Below are 17,973 nucleotides of genomic sequence, written 5' to 3'. Positions count from 1 at the left end.
CGTCTGCTTGAGACTAGCCATTTGTGACTACAGAAGCTGCTACTAGCATAACACACACCAATCTCTGACTAAACCGTTGGTGGTCGAGTTGCATTGTGGGTAATGAAGGCACCAAGTTTTGACAGAGACAGAGGAATGTGTGGGATATGAACGATATCTCTTCTGCTGCATTGATTTTCATTCTTTTCTTTTTTTAAACTGTGCATCATGAGTCCGACAACAGGACACAGTGCTCTGCTAAGACCTGCGGGCAGATGGACACACAGATTGAGTGACTAATAAAAGGCTCAGGCAAATCCTACAAAGTAAAGTCTGTCAGTTTTCATCCATCTAGCTACTGTTCAGTGGAAGACCAGAGGAGATCTGGGCTGACTGCTAGGGGTCTCCCATGACGGTATGATTATTATAGTACTGTAACAGCATTTCCAGTTATTTTAAGAGTGAGCAGGTAGAGTGAAGATGTATGAGAGTATGATCTGAATCATTAAGAGAAACTCTGGGAGCTGGAATTGAATTTGACCACGTTGACCAAATGTTGGTCAGTTACAGCCACACTGCACAATGTGACCACCGCTTTGATTCACAAAAACAAATCACCTAACAAGACAATAACTATAATCTTAGGCCTTTTCACTTACAACTAAATATTAAGTGTTTGGTGTGTTTCTGAAAACTCTGAAACAGCCGTTTCAGAAGCCATCATCATGTTTAAACTACTGTAGTAGAGATGATTGATTGATGTTATCAGTCACACTCAATCAAGTCCATTATGTCAGGGATTTGAAACAATGACAACATCTATCTATACCAGTCTAATTTCTCATTCTCTCTATCCTCCCCTCTGCTCTGTCACTTTAAGGTAGACCGATAGGATGCTAGTCTCACCAGCAGATGAAAAATCAGAGCTGGGGATGATGACATTCATGCAAACGGACACAGACTGTTTATTTATGTAAGGCCCCAATCACACTGCTTACCTCACCTGTGCATGAAGGCTACCGCACTGAATGCTGCAGCTCGCACGCATGTGTGTCCACACCACCAGTGTCTGCTGACACGCCTATCTCTAAACACAGAGTTTTGATGATGGACATCAATAATAATAAACATGATGAGCGTGCCAAAAAGAAAGTGGGAAGAAAGTAGTCATGTTATTTCTGTTAAGCCTCATTCAGAGGCTAAATGCTGGTATAATTTCGCCTATCAACAGATCTTTTCACCGTCAATTCTTACTGAGAACCGCGTGCCTCACATGTAAAGGCTCCAAACTGCAGATGCAGCGCTGCAGTGACGCTTGAGCTGCGCCTCACACATGCCTCTCACGCAGGCTGTGTGGCTGCTTTAGCCTGTAACACAGATGAAAACCCGGATGTTCTGTGATCGTGATGCACAGGTGAGCTGAGCAGTGTGGCCCGGCCTCAGTCTGTGAGGCTGCAGAGAAAAGCAGACAGTAATGTCACTAAAATGCCCCTTCAGCTTGTTAAAAAGCCTTTCTCAGACAGTGACAAACACATTCCACTGACCCAGGCACCACCAAAGAATAAAAGGTCACCCTCCAAAGAACTGGCATGTTTAACAGAAGCCATAATAGTTGCGGATCTCTTCTGGAAAAAACATCTCTTTGTCAGATGAGTTTACCTTGTATCCACTCCTAACATCTATGTACAAGGCACCAATACTGAAATACTGTTCCAATCATGCAGCCTGATTCACCTAGACGACCAAAAAGTAGTAGTAGTAGTAGTTCCCAAGCAGGCCCCTATGAGTTGTCACTCCATACACAATAACTAACGTTTAGCTGAGGTAAAAGTGTCTTGTTGTATTCAGTTTGACCCTTGTAAGCTAAGCTCAGATGTCTGACTACTCAAACAATACAGTATACAATACACCGGACACATCGAATTTGTGGTGTGACGAGACAAAAGAACAAAGCAAATACTTCAGTTTTGTTACTGACATAAAAACGTTCTGTTCTAAAAATGAACTTAGAAGACCACATGCTGGTAAAATAAACGACACATATCTACATATCAAGCCTCTGCTAAAATATCCTGCGGCAGTACCATCTCATGCAGGAATGAACTTAGTAGCATAAGACTGTGTAACATAAACATGGTTGTCATTTCAGACGACTGACAATGGAGCACTGGGGCAACTGTAACCTTTAACAACAAAGAGGCATTTCAGCATCTACTTGCGTTCGCTCCCTGTGTGTCTCATAGAGGTCGGCTTCATTGTGAATTTATCAATCATTAAGCATTTGTTTTGTGCATGTGAAGGTGTGAATATGATAATGTGACACTCAGTGAGCCTTTGTATATCTGACTGTGGACATGCATGTATCTACCATCGCCTTCTTCAATCAATCCTTCCTTCCTACACACTGATCAGTGTACAGCACTTTCATCACAACTGAATAAGAATGTTGCCGTTAGAAAAAACTGACATGAATCATTTGATCTCTTCATCTCAGCAGTCATTTCCCTCTGATTCTCTGTGGGAATATGAGTAAAAACTAACAGAGATTGACAGATTCTACGTGTTTACAAATCACAAACTGGGAGGTTTGTTTTAGGAAGATATTTATAGCAGCTCTTCATGGATACTTGCATGAAATCTTCTATGCTGGCAGCAGCTAAAGATAAAACCTGCTCAGGAATTAATTTCTAAAAAAAAAAAAGAAAAGACACACACTCCACACACACCATAACCCTCAGTTCTTAACATGAACAAGATCTGTGAAATACAGCTTCTCTGTCTCCGTCTGTCTGTCTGTCTGTCTGTCTGTCTGTCTGTCTGTCTGCCTGCCTGCCTGTCTGCCTGCCTGTCTGTCTGTCTGTCTGTCTGTCTGTCTGTCTGTCTGTCTGTCTGTCTGTCTGAAATTAGGACAGAGGAGAACTCTGCTGGATAACAGTGTGTAGCAGCACGTGGGCACTCAGCCAGAGAGCAGCATGAAAGTGTGTGTGTGTGTGTGTGTGTGTGTGTGTGTGTGCCAGTTAAAATAAAGTGTCCTATTAGTTTTAACGTTGGCTCTGCACCATTTGCCTTTGCTACAGAGGTGGCAGACAGACACACTGTCATGTGGCCTGTCAGCTCAGCAGCCTGTCTCCAGTTACAGCAGGGACAGACCTCCCCTCTCTGACCTGCAGGGTTTCCACTGGGCAACACATGTACGCAGGGCTGTGCTGTATGGATTGAGTCTTCCATCATGAACTATGAAGTATTTTATATGGCAACAAGATATGAGGAAATAAAGATAAAGGTATTTTTCTTTAAATTCTATTGCTTGAGATAAAACAACCTGATGTGTGTTTTTGGTTGATCCAGTAAAATAAACAGTGAAATGAGCCAATCAGAGTCCAACTCATGCAGAGCAGAGATTTCTCCAACTGTGTGTTGATAACTTGGGAGAATTTAAAGCAACTGACAGCAAAGTGCCATGAGAGAAAGACTAATGAAAATCCATATGAGGAGCCGAGTATGTATATTAAATATTCTATATCCTTCCTCCATTTCTTATGATGGTATGATGCAGCATGGCTGCCACTCTTTCTCTCCTGTCATCTCTTTGTTCACTTTCACTCTCTGTCTCTCTGCCCTTGGGTGTCGTCTGGTCATTCACTTTGTGCCTTTGATGGGAGTCTGCACAGAGTGTGTAATGAGTTCACACAGTACTCAATGCTCAGTGGGAGACGGAGAGATGATGTAATATCTGGATTTGAGATGCAACCGCAGAGAGACACGCACGCACGCACGCACGCACGCACACACACACACACACACACACACACACACACACACACACACACACACAGCAAAGGTAAGTATGTGGCTGAGGGAACAATAGACAGATGTACAGAACAGAAACCGTCTCTTTCTCCCTCTCTCTAAGTCACTCCAGTCTGCCCCCTGCCTCTCTTCCTCTCTCCTCCTCTCGTCTTCCACTCGCTGGATTTCTCTCTGGTGACAGATGAGATCTGATCCCACGTCAGAACTGGGGGAGGCCAGAGCAGAGCCGTGCAGATGAATAAAAATCTGTCTCAAGAGTCAACAGCAGGTACAGGCTGCCAGCGACTTAATAAACAACTGTGTTTTGGCCTTTTTGGGAGGAAGAAGATAATGCTGCTGTAAAATAACAGCTTTTATCAGAATCAGTTCACAAACGAGAGCAGTTAAACAATGTTGCTTCATTATTCTCTCTGCTGTCATGTAATGCTGGCAATCACTTGGGAAAGGAAAGAGAGAAGGGAGTGTGTGTGTGTGTGTGTGTGTGTGTGTGTGTGTGGGGGGGGGGGTCCCCTACTGATAAACTGGTAAAATAAAGCTGTTGTGTCAGTGTGGGGAAGCCCAGAGACACCATTTGTAAGCACAGTACAATCAACAGTCAGGAAAATAACTAGATAAACACAGACACTATCTGCTTTATTACCTCCACTAATGGGACAGTGTATGCAGCCAAATGTCAGGTGTGACTAATGAACCAACATTTCAGCAGAGTGTGTGGAGTCCACATGGATCCTATCAGCTAAACTAACAAAGAGCTAATAACCCACGCCTACCTATCTACAGTAGTCAGGTCAAGTTCATGTGTAGAACACATTTAAAAACAACCAGAGTTGACCAATGAGCTGCAACAGTGGAGATAAGGCACATAAACATAAACAATGAAAGGGGAGGATAAAATACAAGGCAATATCACAATATATACACAAATGTAAAACATTACACAGAATAAAAACTGAAAGATAAATAAATAAAAGATTATGATAACCACTTAGGTCATTAAGGACTTAAAGGCCATTGACAACACATCTTGAGTGAGTCAGCCCTACGTTTGACAGGTAGCCAGGACAAGGATGCTGATGGGTGTAATGCTGTCTCTGTCTCTGGTACCAGTACTCTAGGTAACTGGTAACTGTCTTCAGGTTGTTGAGAGAGGAAGGACTTCCGTTTGGCAGTATTTCTCAGCAGAAAGAAACAACTTTTCACACAGTTTACCTGTTTATCAAATTCTAATGAAGATGACACCAAGGTTTCTGTTTCTGGCATGACCATGAAGACTAGATATCAATAGATATCACATCCTGGAGGCAGTCAGGAACAGACTCCACTGAATTAGCATTCTCGAGATTTAGTGGAAAGTATAATGAGTATCGTCAGCATAACAATGAAAAGAGACACCCTGCTTACGATAGATGGAGCCTTAAAGGAGCACAAGGCAAATGAAATGGTCCCTACAAAGAACTTCCACCTCTACAAGTGATGAGAAAGTCCTACTGTTAGGTAGGAGGCAAGCCACTGGAGGGCAGTGACCTGGATACCAACCTGGTCCCTGAGACCGTTTGAAAGAAGTGATCGACTGCATAAAACGCAATGCTCAGGTCTAAAAGCATTCAAATGACACCACAGTCTTAAGACAGCAGTAGACTTTGAGATCACCCAATCAACTTACTGATAGTAACTGCTGTCATTAGCAGAGTCCAGCAGTTCCACCTTAACACAGGAATAAGGATGATGTTCTAGTTATGTGGGTTTTGTCAATATGAGGAAATTTAAAAGGGAAGAGTCTGTTTCCTCTGATTGTATATAAGACTCACACTTTCATACTTCACTAAATGCAGTGTGCTTCACGTACATTATTAATATTAGATCAGAATCACATACACTAAAGATCTGTTACATCAGAAAGTTATATCACATCCTGCACGTTGGTAGCCGTCCTCACATAAAAGGTGTGATGGTGTGTGTGTGTGTGTGTGTGTGTGTGTGTGTGTGTGTGTGTGTGTGTGTGTGTGTAAGAGACAGAAAGAGAAACACTGGTTGATGAAATCAAAGTTAGCAGGAACCGTGTTCAGACAGTGTTTCTTTCTGCTATGTTCACTGACTCGTGGCTGGCCACACCTGAGTCTGAGGTAATCCAGTATTATTCAATCATTATTTGCAGAAGTCATTCTGTTACTTAAGCAGCACTGCCAGAAAAACAGACAAACACACTCTCTGCTACTACACTGTGCTACATTTAGTACAATGTTTACAGATACTACATTGTCTGTGAAGCACACATGTGGTTATTCTATTACGATGTAATCGTGTAAATACATCAACGCTGAACCTGTGGCTGATGACTGCTGACGAGCTCACAGCCCAGGAGGACTGCTGTCAAATGTGGACTTTGTATTCATGGATTCATGTATTTCTGGGAGTTGGTCTCTGTTTGTTTATCTCTACGAGGATGCACATGCATGAGCATGCACATGGGTGAGGCAGTACACATTCCTGCTGAAGGCTTCACTTTATTCCTGCTGATCTACAGGTGGCTGTAAGGCACCTATACATGCAGCAACGCACCAACAAAGACAGATAGGAGGAAGACTGCAAGCTCGTAAACATGGATGTAAACAATGCTGGACTGAAAATACTTAATGTCTGTGGCATAGACCAATTGATAGCTGCTAGCATTGAGTGGAAAGTCTGAGTTGTTGTGAATTTCAGTGTTATCTCATTTCTTTGTACTAAACGCTGCATCTTCATGATTAATGTGGTGCAACACTGTAATGTGAATTAACACATTTACAGCATGTAAAGAGTTAGACAAGGAGACTGAACCTTACACAGGAACTTTTTACTGTCATTTTAGACAGACCAATCACAATCACAACAACATCACTTTTAACACACAAAGTCAGAGCATTTACATCTCTGCTGTCTGAGACCATGTGAGAGGAAAATGGAGAGTGAAGACAGTAAAGAGGCAACAGTAAATCCTGCCTCACTAAACACCTTATCAGTCCCTCGGCAGCACTTCCTCTCTTGTGAACAAAAACAATATAGAGGAAAGCAGAGCAGCCACAGTCAGACTTGCTGTGTGTGTGTGTGTGTGTGTGTGTGTGTGTGTGTGTGTGTGTGTGTGTGATGTCCAGGTGTTTGAGCATATGTGCATTCATATATCTGTGCATGCATCTGTGTCTGTACTGAAGCGCAGACAGTGAGTGGAGGTATTTTCATGTGATGTGTCTGTATAGTAAATGTACACCCAAAGGCATGAGATCACATGCTTGGATGGTGTGTTAGTGCACAAACACACAAACACACACAAATGTCAGGTAAAGGTCAGTTCTCTCTGGACTCAGCAAAAAGCAACCACACACATACACAGTGTGTTTGGTAGCCTTTGGGTGGCTACAATCATAGAAGCATCATTTGACTGCTATGGGTTCATGATGATCACTACTAGGTCATTTACTCTGGCAGTTACTGGTAGCAGAATTGGACTATTTTCAATTCACAAAATCCATGTTTCAGTTTCTACAGCTGGTATTCTCTGAGTGGTTCCTCACTATGATCTGTCACTGAACTCATTTATTTACGCAAATTCTAAAAGTAAAATAGAACAATGTACATATCAGCAAAAAGTGTTAGGTATCATAACATTTTAGCTAAGAACCGAAGAATTTACTACATAAGTCAAACTGGGCGGGGACCAGTCAATGTAGATCATATTCCTTTAATGACAGCCAGCTGTTCTGCATATACAACTTATCAGCTATAAGCAACACCTAGCACTTCTTCTCCATGTTTTCACTTTGTAAACATACACTGTAATATTAGCAAGTGACTTATGTGTTGTCGGCCACACACTGAACACACAGCACTGCATTATGTATGTTAGTCACTAGTGATATTACATGCAAACTAAGAGCATTACATGAATACAATAATATAGACTTCTATAAATGATTGTGCATGAAAGCATGAGACCCAATAATAAAAGTGTTTTAATGACAGAACAACAGAGAAAATGCAGAGAATGTTGTTCAGCTGTATCTATGGGAAACCAGTGGATAAGTAAAACAGAACCACAGAAAAAAAGAGCAGGGAAAAAACAAGAGGGCTAAATTAAAGCCAAATGTGTGTGTGTGTGTGTGTGTGTGTGTGTGGGTGGGTGTGGGTGTGGGGCGAGGGGGGGTTTATGTGTCAGTGAGTTATGGAGCTGATGTGAGCAGGGTGGGGTCAGTGGGAACTTTACAACACAACAGACCCAACGAAAACAAACAGCCTGAGGCAGGTCTTGTCTCAATTGACTGCTGCCATTAAAGAAGCAGCTCCTCACACGACAAGGGTCATCTGTCTCGCTCAGTCACTCACTCACACACTCACACACTCACACACACATGCACACACACATGCACACATTCATACAACGATAAACACTGTCTAGAACATGAGCACACATATTCAGAATAAAACACAACTTCACATAAATACACAGCCAAGCCAGGACTGAATTGGGATGTGACTATAACATACAGATTGTATCAATGTCATTTCGAGATCTTTTTCATTTTACAGCTGATTTTCCTTTTGTCTGGGTAGAAGTCATGGAACTGCAGTCATCCAATTTGTCCAGCACCTGGGGATTATCTGAAAATCTATGCACTAATATCACCACAGGATGCATCACATAGTATCTCGTATTAAATTTCACTCTCTACACACTGAGAAGAGAATAGACAGCTCCAAATAACATGGCCCTAAAAGTTCATTTTTTTATCTAAAACACTATCAAAACAATGAAAACATAGTGGGTGGTAAAGTAGTAAGATATTGAGTGCCTGCTGTCTGTGGGAAGACGAGATAAACACTGAAAGCCCATTGGCTGGTCACAGGGTAACTGCAGTTCAGTGGTTCTAAGCCAATAAAAGTGTTAACTGGGAGATGGACATAAGGTGTAAAGCTCTACAACGTTTCACTAATGAAACAATCTGTCCCTCTCAAAGTCTCAAGTCTCCTCGAACAACAACAGCAAACACAGGTGAATATGGAAAATCATATTAATAAAACGACTGCGTTCTGCGGTACACTTGAGTAGTCAAATGTCATGTCCTATGGGATTTAAATCATACATTTATACATATGGAAAAATAATAGCCTTAAATGTAAAAATATTGCTTTAGGCAATGGCTCTGTGTGTTAAGTGTTCAGACACATGTAAAACATGCACACATCAATAAGCCTCTGCCTTAATCTTCTCGCCTTTCTTCAAGTACAAGCAAGCAGTTCAGTGATGGTAATAAGAACTAATGAATTAATCATGAAAAAAATAATTATACCCATACCAATAATAACATCCCCTGTCTTTGAGACCATAAATCACACAATCATGCTGTCTGCATCTTCCTTGTAATGTATGTAAACATTCAATCCTAGCCTCGTTAAGTTCAGTCAGGTGACTCAGGTCAGGCTGACTGTGACCTTTTGTCTGTGGTTCTTGTGACAAACAACTGTTTGTTGGTAAAGTACAGAGAAGAGTGTTTACCAGGCTGGTAATAGTGCCAGAGACGAGGGGCACAGGAGAGATATCACATAACTAAATACACAGTAGCTATAATTCACCATACAATTGAATGTAATTTCACACTGCAAATATGACTGACAGTCACTTTCTTACTGCAAGTACTTTTTTTTTTTTTTTTTTTAACTCTATCTGCGTGAATGATCCACAGACATAAATCTGTCTATGGAATAGACTGGAGATCTGTGTTACAACCTGTTCTTTATCTGGATCTTTTCCAGTTCCAATACTGGTTATCAGATTACTACATCATCCTGCTGCTCCACCTACAGCTACTACAGCTGCAGCTGTTACTACTACCAGCATTACATGTTCTATTAATACTCTTACTACTGCTGCCGCTATCATTAGCATCGCTGAGGCACTGATCAATCCTACGAGAGTTGACCACAGACAAACTCGGTTGCAGGTCAGCTCAGACAGTCCTTACTTCGTTCACTTTGTCCTCTGTTTCTCACCACACTACATCCACCCCCATCTTTCAATTCTGCTGTCATCAGCTAATTTGTTTTCAAGGAGGAGAGCTAACATAACATCACCTGCCTCTATGTGGGATTCCTCACACTGACTGAGGTGAGTGGCTATAAGAGCATTCATTTACTGCCACACCATGGCTACTGTCAGATATCAGCTCCAGAAATGGAGGTAATGACTCTTCAACCTGTTTGTGGAGCTGAATTTATTAAGTGATTAGTTAGCGATCAACAGATTATTTCTATATTAAGTCATTTTCATTCAAGGTAAAATAATAAACTTTAGGTTTAGAGTCAGGTCATCATTTCTGATTTACGTCACTGAGATCAGACTAACAGCATCAAAAAAAAGTGAAGGAAACAATATTCTGTTATAAGAAGTAAGTGAGAGCTGCAGAGCGGTGGGTTTGGCATGACTGCTATGATGATGGAACTGGTGCTGTGTAAATGTACAATATACGAATTGTTAGCTCTAAGATGTTAACTGTACTTCATCTAGGTAAAATGTATCATGTTGATAGGACCAGTGGTTAGTCAGTTACATTTGACTGTATTAATTCACTGAGCTAAAACTCCTGTGTGTGTGTGTGTGTGTGTCTCTGTCTGTCTGTCTGTCTGTCTGTCTGTCTGTCTGTCTGTCGAGCTTTTGTTTAAACAGTCTTATTTTAAATGTGCTGCTTTCAATGAAAAGAACATTCAAGCTACAATAAAAACATTCAGTCCCACAGGAAATAAATGTTTCTCACATTTTCTGTTTAATGCATTACTTGGAAATCTTTTAAGCTTCTGATTTCATTGATATCAATTAAATCTGACATTTTTTTCTAAAAATCAACTATTCACAGTTTTTTGAAGCTCACAGCTTCATTTCCCAATTGTAAATGTGGTGACTGTACTATATTTTGATGTTGTTGCTATGACAATAGCAGCAGGGCAGTGATATGACGAATCAGTGAAAAGTCAGACAGTGAGAAAAACAACCAGTTAAAAACTGTGTAGAAGTCTTTGAACTCTTATCTCCCATGCGTGTGCCAGATGGCGCTGTGCACTCTGCTATTACATAATCAAAACACTGAATCCCATTTCCACACACACACTCGCAGCCACTGTCAGGCACACACACACACAAACATGTACACAATCCAAAACTAAATGTCATCAATGTCAAACACTTATGAACCAAATCCTTCAGTCAGGAGCAGACACCAAAACATTCAGACTCAAAATATGAGTTCACACAACCACAGCATGAGCATGTCAACAGAGAGCACTGTCTGAAGTGTGTATGATACAGTGTGTGAATGTGTGTGTGAGAGAAACAGAGTGACATACAAACAACAACAAAAACACCACAGCAACCACACTGCCACCACACCAAAGCGTGTGTGTGTGTATGTGTGTGTGTGATGACAGAGACACAGAGCAGACACAGCATCAGACGCATGCGCACACACGCGCACACACACGCACACACACAGCCACAACAGAGTGGGACGTTCCAGTTGAAACCACTCTCAGACAAATACATTTAAAATGTATTTGTCTGAGAGTGGTCGAGCTCAGCAGACACAGTCAAACACTTAGCAGAACCGCTGGTAAACACTGTGAGTAAATGAGTCAAAAATCTCTGTGAGATAGGCTCAACAAACTGACGGAGGCAACGACAAAGCTGGTAACTGAGGCCGGGCTGCCACTCAGTAACCACCTACATCCACAAACAGATGACAGTGAGGATGAAGAACAATCAGAACGATCCTGAAACTTTGTATTTCAACAGCAAACATTCAATAGTTTGTGGTAAATACTGCAGTGAACGTTCAACATCATAGCCAGCTTAGTCACACGGCTAACTGTTCCTATTACTGTGTCCAGCCTATAAATAGAAAACAAAGGTCTTACCAGGGCAGGCCACTGTATGTGTTTGGCCTTGGTTGCCTGCAGCAGGCCTCCTGCTCCTCCACCTGCTCCTGCTCCTCCTCCTGCTCCCTCCTTCCTCTTGGCCCAGACCAGCTGGTGCTCCAGTAGAAACAGCTGGAAATCCTCATAGACCTTGACCCACTCTCTCTTCTCCCACTCCTGATCATCAAACTCCACATATACCTGCAGAACACACAGAAAAATAAGATTCAATAACAGCATCACAAACAAAAATAAACCAAGTGTGTAGGTGTGTAGAGTGTAGTTTGGTTGCGTATGTTGACTCGGGTTAGAGCTGCCTGTTTGGACATTTGGGTTCAGCTGGAATGTTTGGCATTTTGACACAATATTTTCTACAGCGCAGGTCGACCTCTCACCATTTAACACCAAGACCCACATTCAATTGTTTAACACTTGAGAAGAAGAGAAGATGGAAAAGAAAAGAAGAAGAGGGAAAGGAAGAGAGAAAAAGGCAGACTGGGCCCATTAATGTTAAAAGTCCTTATGATAGACAGATAACCTGTTCAGTGTTTCTAATACGTAGATTTGTTTGTGGCAGCTCGGCACAGCATCAGCATAGACCGCTACACATTGATTTTCTTTCTTTTGTTCTTCTTTCTTTTTTCACGAGGTAAAACCTCTCTCTCTCTCACACACACACACACACACACACATACGCCCACACACACAAAACATTAACATTGGACACATCTGTCATAGCTGGAACAGCCATCAGAGCACCAGAAGAAATCCCGCCATCTCAGTGGGCCGGTGAATTGTCCAAAAATCCATTAAGTTTTAACCGTCCCTGTCAGTCTCTTTACCACCTCTCTCTTTCTGTGTGTGTGTGTGTGTGTGTGTGTGTGTGTGTGTGTGTTTGTTATTCAGAGTGCACATATCTGCCAGGGCTGGGCTCACTGGCCATTCCCAATACATAATTGTTTAATTGTTATTTGGCACAAGGTGAAGAGATGGAGCTGAAAACATTTGCTAGGGCCCTTAAAACCTGCTAAACTCTGATGACGCTGGACAGGAAGGAGAGGAAGCAGGAGCAGAAGAAGAAGAATAAGAAGAAAGGAGCTGGAGTAGAAGAGGAAGGAAGAAAAGAAGAAGGAAGAGTAAGTGCTAAAGGAGAGAAAGGGAAAGAAGTGAAGGGGTGGGAGGAGACAAAGAAAAAGAGTAACATCTCTGACAGAAAATGCAGCGTGAATAATAAAGGGACTTAGGTGAACTACTAGGGCGGACGGTGGTGCAGTGGGTAGCACTGTAGAAGCCAAAAGGTTCTGGGTTCGAACCCTAAGCCAGGGGCCTTCATGTGTGGAGTTTGCATGTTCTTCCTGTGCCTGCGTGGGTTCTCCCCAGGTACTCTGGCTTCCTCCCACAGTCCAAAGGCATGCTGGATAGGTTAACTGGTGACTTTAAAGTGCCCATAAGGGGCGGGTGTACCCTGCCCTCACCCAATATCAGCTCCAGCCCTCCTGTGGTCCTATAATGATAAGCGGTATAGCTTATGGGTAGAAATGGAAGGTAAATCACTGACAAGTCAGAAAAGCCTCCGCTAAGGAGGTTAAGTGTTCACCTGTGTTTGTCTGTCAGCAGGATTATGCAAAAGTGCTGAAGTGCAATTCTAGTTTCACATTTCATTAACATTTACAGAAGTACAGAAGTATACACATGAACACAGATACTGTAAATACATCCAACCAGGTTAAACACTAAACTCCTGATAACTTTTGACAGACACAATACAGTTCTGAATACACATCAACTGAGTTCAGGCTCAGACTAGAGTATGCACCAGCACCAGCAGCTGTTTGAAGTAGATAATATTAAATGCAGTTTGATCATATGTAGAGGTTTTCTAACGTCACAGAAGCCTTTCAATTTGCTGTATAAAAGTGTCATTTTATGAGCGTGTGTGTGTGTGTGTATGTGTGTACCGATGACTGTAAATAAGGGTATTGCACTGGTGATGTCATCTTGGAGCCACAGTCTACGCAGCAGTAATTGGAGAGCTGCGGTATCGAATTCCCGCCCACACATCCACCCAACTCACTCTGGACTTGATCACAGCTGTCAATCACTACGTCACACCCCCTTTTTATAGCATCAAATAACTAAATAAAAACCAAACGTATGAGACACAGATCACTTGAACATACATCAGCATGATAACAACTACCTAAAGGACAGAGAACATCTTTGGGAAAAAGGTTTTGATGTGGACTTTGATTTTTGAGTTTGACCCATGTCTGGAGGGGGCGTGGTTTATGACCCACCACCAGGGGGTGATCAACATGTTTTGGCTTCACTTTTAGGGAGGAGTTATGTTGTCCATCTTTATCTATAGTCACTGGCGCACATTAGGAACATTTCCCTCTTCATCACCACATTTCCACTCTCTCCTCCAACTGATCTTCTTAGAGAGAGAGAGAGAGAGAGAGAGAGAGAGAGAGAGAGAGAGAGAGAGAGAGAGGAATCAATGACTGTACCCCTCCTCATTCAACGTCACTTCCCCTTCCCTCTACCATAAAACACTCCTGCAGTCACCTGTCCTCTTCTGTTTACCGTTTCTGCCGTCTATCCATTTATTACTACCTGCTTCTATCCTTTATGTTTCTATCAGCTGACCCATCCTGCTCCACACCTCCATCCATTATTGCTGTCTCTCTGTTTCAGTTGTATCAGTGCCATTCATTCCAGCACACCGCTCTCTCCACCTTCATCAGCTCTAAGCCATCACTCTCACACTCTCTACCGTCCTATATCCATTCTTTCATCTCCAGTTCATTCCAGACAACAAAGGTTCATCTCCATCTCTCATGTCACAGTATCCGTTTCAGTTCAGGAGATTATAGGTGACACAACCAATTATTTAAATTACTGATTCATCAACTATATTCCTCAACTATTATTTGATTAATTGATTAAGTGTTTACAGTGTCAATTACAAATGATCATCACAATATCCTGGAGTCTGAAGTGACATCTTCATGTTGGGTTTTGGGCTGTTTCTCAGAAACAAGCAAAGATGTTCAATTTTAATGACATAAAACAGAGGCACTGCAACCAATCAGGGCTGTAGAGAACAATTAATTTCATTATCTGTTAATCTCATGATTATTTTCTCAATTAATAGATTAATCTTTTTTTCTACATGTCAGAAAAAAGACTAAATAAACATCAACACAGTTTGGTCATACTGATGGGCAATTTAGAAGAACAGTGGGATACAGGATGTTATTTCAGTTCAGATGTGTCAGATAAATATACAAATAAGGAATTATTATTTTATTGTTCAGTAAATGTTTGTATGATTGTGCCTTGGCATTAGTAGCACTTTAGTTAAGGTAAGAGAAAGAACACTCCTTTGTTTAATACAAATAATAAAGTTGAAGGTGACTTTACACACAATCCAGACCACAATTTTTCCTGAACCCCAACCAAAGTGCTTTTGTTGCCTAAACCACAGAGAGGCCTCCGGATGTGAACCTGGTCTCTGGAACCACAGTCCTTTGCGTTTTGCACCAGCCATCCACTGATTCTACTGCCATTATTAATAAATGTACCACACCATTCATCCAAACATTACACTGCCTCTGAACATTTTTCAGCCAATGATTACAATTTAGCACTATATAAAGATCATTTGGAGTAGACATGGTTATGCTTCAGAGCAGTCAAGCTCTGAGCAACTGGTGATGCAGAAGCATAAAACCACAACAAACCACGATCACAGGGCTGTTTCTCTGCTTCAGCTCTTTAAAAAGTACGGACTACAGGATCGATGGTGCTGACGGCATGATGTACAATCTCAGTGCAGCAAGATGTGACATCACAATGGCCACAGTTTTTACCTGTGAAAAGGTGTGTAAACTGAGTGTTATCTACAGGCATCTAACGCTCTGCAACTGCATTAAAGGGGCGCTATCATCGTGGCGTGACATTTTGAAGTGCTACCACTGTAGAGCTACAGTGGGCAGAGGAAATGAAATGAAAGAATCAATGTATTACCAGTGAATTACCACTACAAATCCTAAAAAAGACTTAGCTCATGGGTTTTAATATTCTTATGGAGAAAAAAATAATACAGCAATCGACCTAAATGTTCATTTTCTGTTTTCAGTTCAGTTATCACTACAACAACCACCACTGCATTCAGATCAAAGCCATCAGTAAATAAGAGACCAGTGGGCCTGTTACACCCGTATTCAGATTCTCCTCCATTATATATCCCTCCTCCTGCGGCAGCTGGTCTGTGCTGCTGTCAGTCCTGTCAATGAGGGATCATCCTGCTGTCTTCTCACCTGGTGTGACCCTGGAATAGTTGTACTGTTCCATCTTCAGTACATTATACATCTGAATAACACACTGACTTTCTTATTGTTGAAATGGGGCATCTTTTGGTAAAGGTGCTACATAATTCAAACTTGACAGCTGCATTTCGATTTCTGGTGCAGGAAAAATTCTTCACTAGTGTGTGTGTGTGTGTGTGTGTGTGTGTGTGTGTGTGCGCACCAGAGTAGGAACAGCTATATATCTTCCTGATCCTACAACCAATCAATGGTTAAATCTAGTGAGTTATGTGTTGTAGCTCTCTGCAAAACCAAAATATATCACTGCAAACATGCACAGCATCTGCTTTAAATACATGTCTCTGTGTATTGCAATGTCTTTGTTTCTGCTGCCTGCGTTGGCATCTGTATCATTTATTCGTCTACATATAGATTATATATATACTGTACACACCCAGGATAAAGGCTGCAGTAAGAAGAGAAGAACAGAAAGACAGACTCCTGCTGTCAGTGTCATCTGTCTGTGTTCACTGATGACTATCTGAGAGCATATTAATAACCCTGACACGTCCAGAGCAGGACTGACACTGTATTCTGTTTACACAAAGAAGAACACACAAACAGTACACTGAGTACACCGAGTATTCAGTTGAGGAAAACGTACACGTGCTAGGAAAGGAGAATTCTCAGTGTCTGGTGAGTCTGTTGCCACAGTAACTGGAGGCAGCAGTGAGCACTGGCCATGGACACACAGACACACTCGCACACGCACACACACAGCGCTCTGAATCAGTAGGCTTCTATCAGCCACAGTGAGCAGAACAAGAGACAAAGGGAGAGAACAAAGAAGAGCTGATGCCATACTTACAACACTGTACAGCATCTGATTTTATCAATATCAGCTCTCACTATCACTACAGGCTGTGTGTCACTCTCTTCTCAAGCCCTGGCGATAGCAGTCATTAAAGACACTGAGCTAGACACAAGAATGAAGCTGACCATCCAGTACAACCCCCTCCACACTGTACGGATGGTGTGAGTATCTGTGGCTGAATGATTCAGGAGCTCAGAGCTGGAAAAGCGGGTCTAGTTTTCAGGGGGCCAGAATCTGTAGTGATGCGCCTGACGATGGTATCTGGGTTTGTGGCATCATACTGACGCCACTTCCACTCCACTCCACTACTGTCATTCAGCAGTGTGTCAACAGCATCTCCACCATTAACAGCTCCTGTTAGGGATGGCTTTAATTCAGTTGGAAAGATCGTTTGATCATGGAAGGTCACAAGAACACAGGCATCTTCATATATATATATATATAACATATGTTTTATGTGTATATTTTGTATTTTCTACTAGTGCAAGACTGAAAATTTACATTTGACTCAAAAGGAGGGACACAGTTTCTTCAGTAAATCATATACCACACTGCTCACACATACAATGTAATCAACTACTGAACTCTTGTGAAATGTTATTACTATCATTTTCTCCTATGATTGAGACTGACATTATGCCTCAAAAAGGACTAATAAAATGCACAAAAGATAAATATGGAACATGAAATATGTAGGTTTTGATGTTCCTATTCAGTCTGTTCTGTATATCACAATACATATAAAATTATAAGGTAGGAAATCCCCTCTTGAGGGTGCAATTGATATGAAGCCAGAGGCAGAGAGGGGTAAGAGCACAGAGTGTGCACATTGATGTATGAACACCTGTACACCTGATTATTCATGCAGTTATCCAATCAGCCAATCAAGTGGCAGCAGTGTGATGCATAAGATCCTGCAGATAAAGGTCAGGAGCTTCATATCACACATCAGAATAAGGTAAGATGCAATCTCATTGATGTTGACTGTGTAATGATTGTTGGTGTCAGACGCTGGTTTGAGTGTTTCTCAAACTGCTGATCTCTAGAGTTTTTACTCCAAAT

The 17,973-nt window shown here is 41.7% G+C and overlaps 1 protein-coding gene across 2 annotated transcripts in view; it reads right to left on the bottom strand.

Moving 5' to 3' along the window:
- Positions 1 to 17,973, bottom strand: part of jmjd1cb (jumonji domain containing 1Cb) — a 133,902-nt gene that overhangs the window by 73,178 nt on the left and 42,751 nt on the right. For both annotated transcript variants that reach the window (XM_023418980.2, XM_087177267.1), the window contains exon 2: positions 11,725 to 11,925. In XM_023418980.2, coding sequence (XP_023274748.1) covers positions 11,725 to 11,925 — 201 coding nt within the window. The remainder of the gene's footprint in view (positions 1 to 11,724; positions 11,926 to 17,973) is intronic.

Source organism: Seriola lalandi, unplaced genomic scaffold (genome assembly GCF_002814215.2).
Source record: "Seriola lalandi dorsalis isolate HSWRI2012SDOR001 ecotype SW California unplaced genomic scaffold, Sedor1 jcf7180002054585, whole genome shotgun sequence".
NCBI classification, from domain to species: Eukaryota; Metazoa; Chordata; class Actinopteri; order Carangiformes; family Carangidae; genus Seriola; species Seriola lalandi.
The sequence above is the reverse complement of the archived record's forward strand: the minus strand, read 5'-3'. Positions and strand labels throughout refer to the sequence as shown.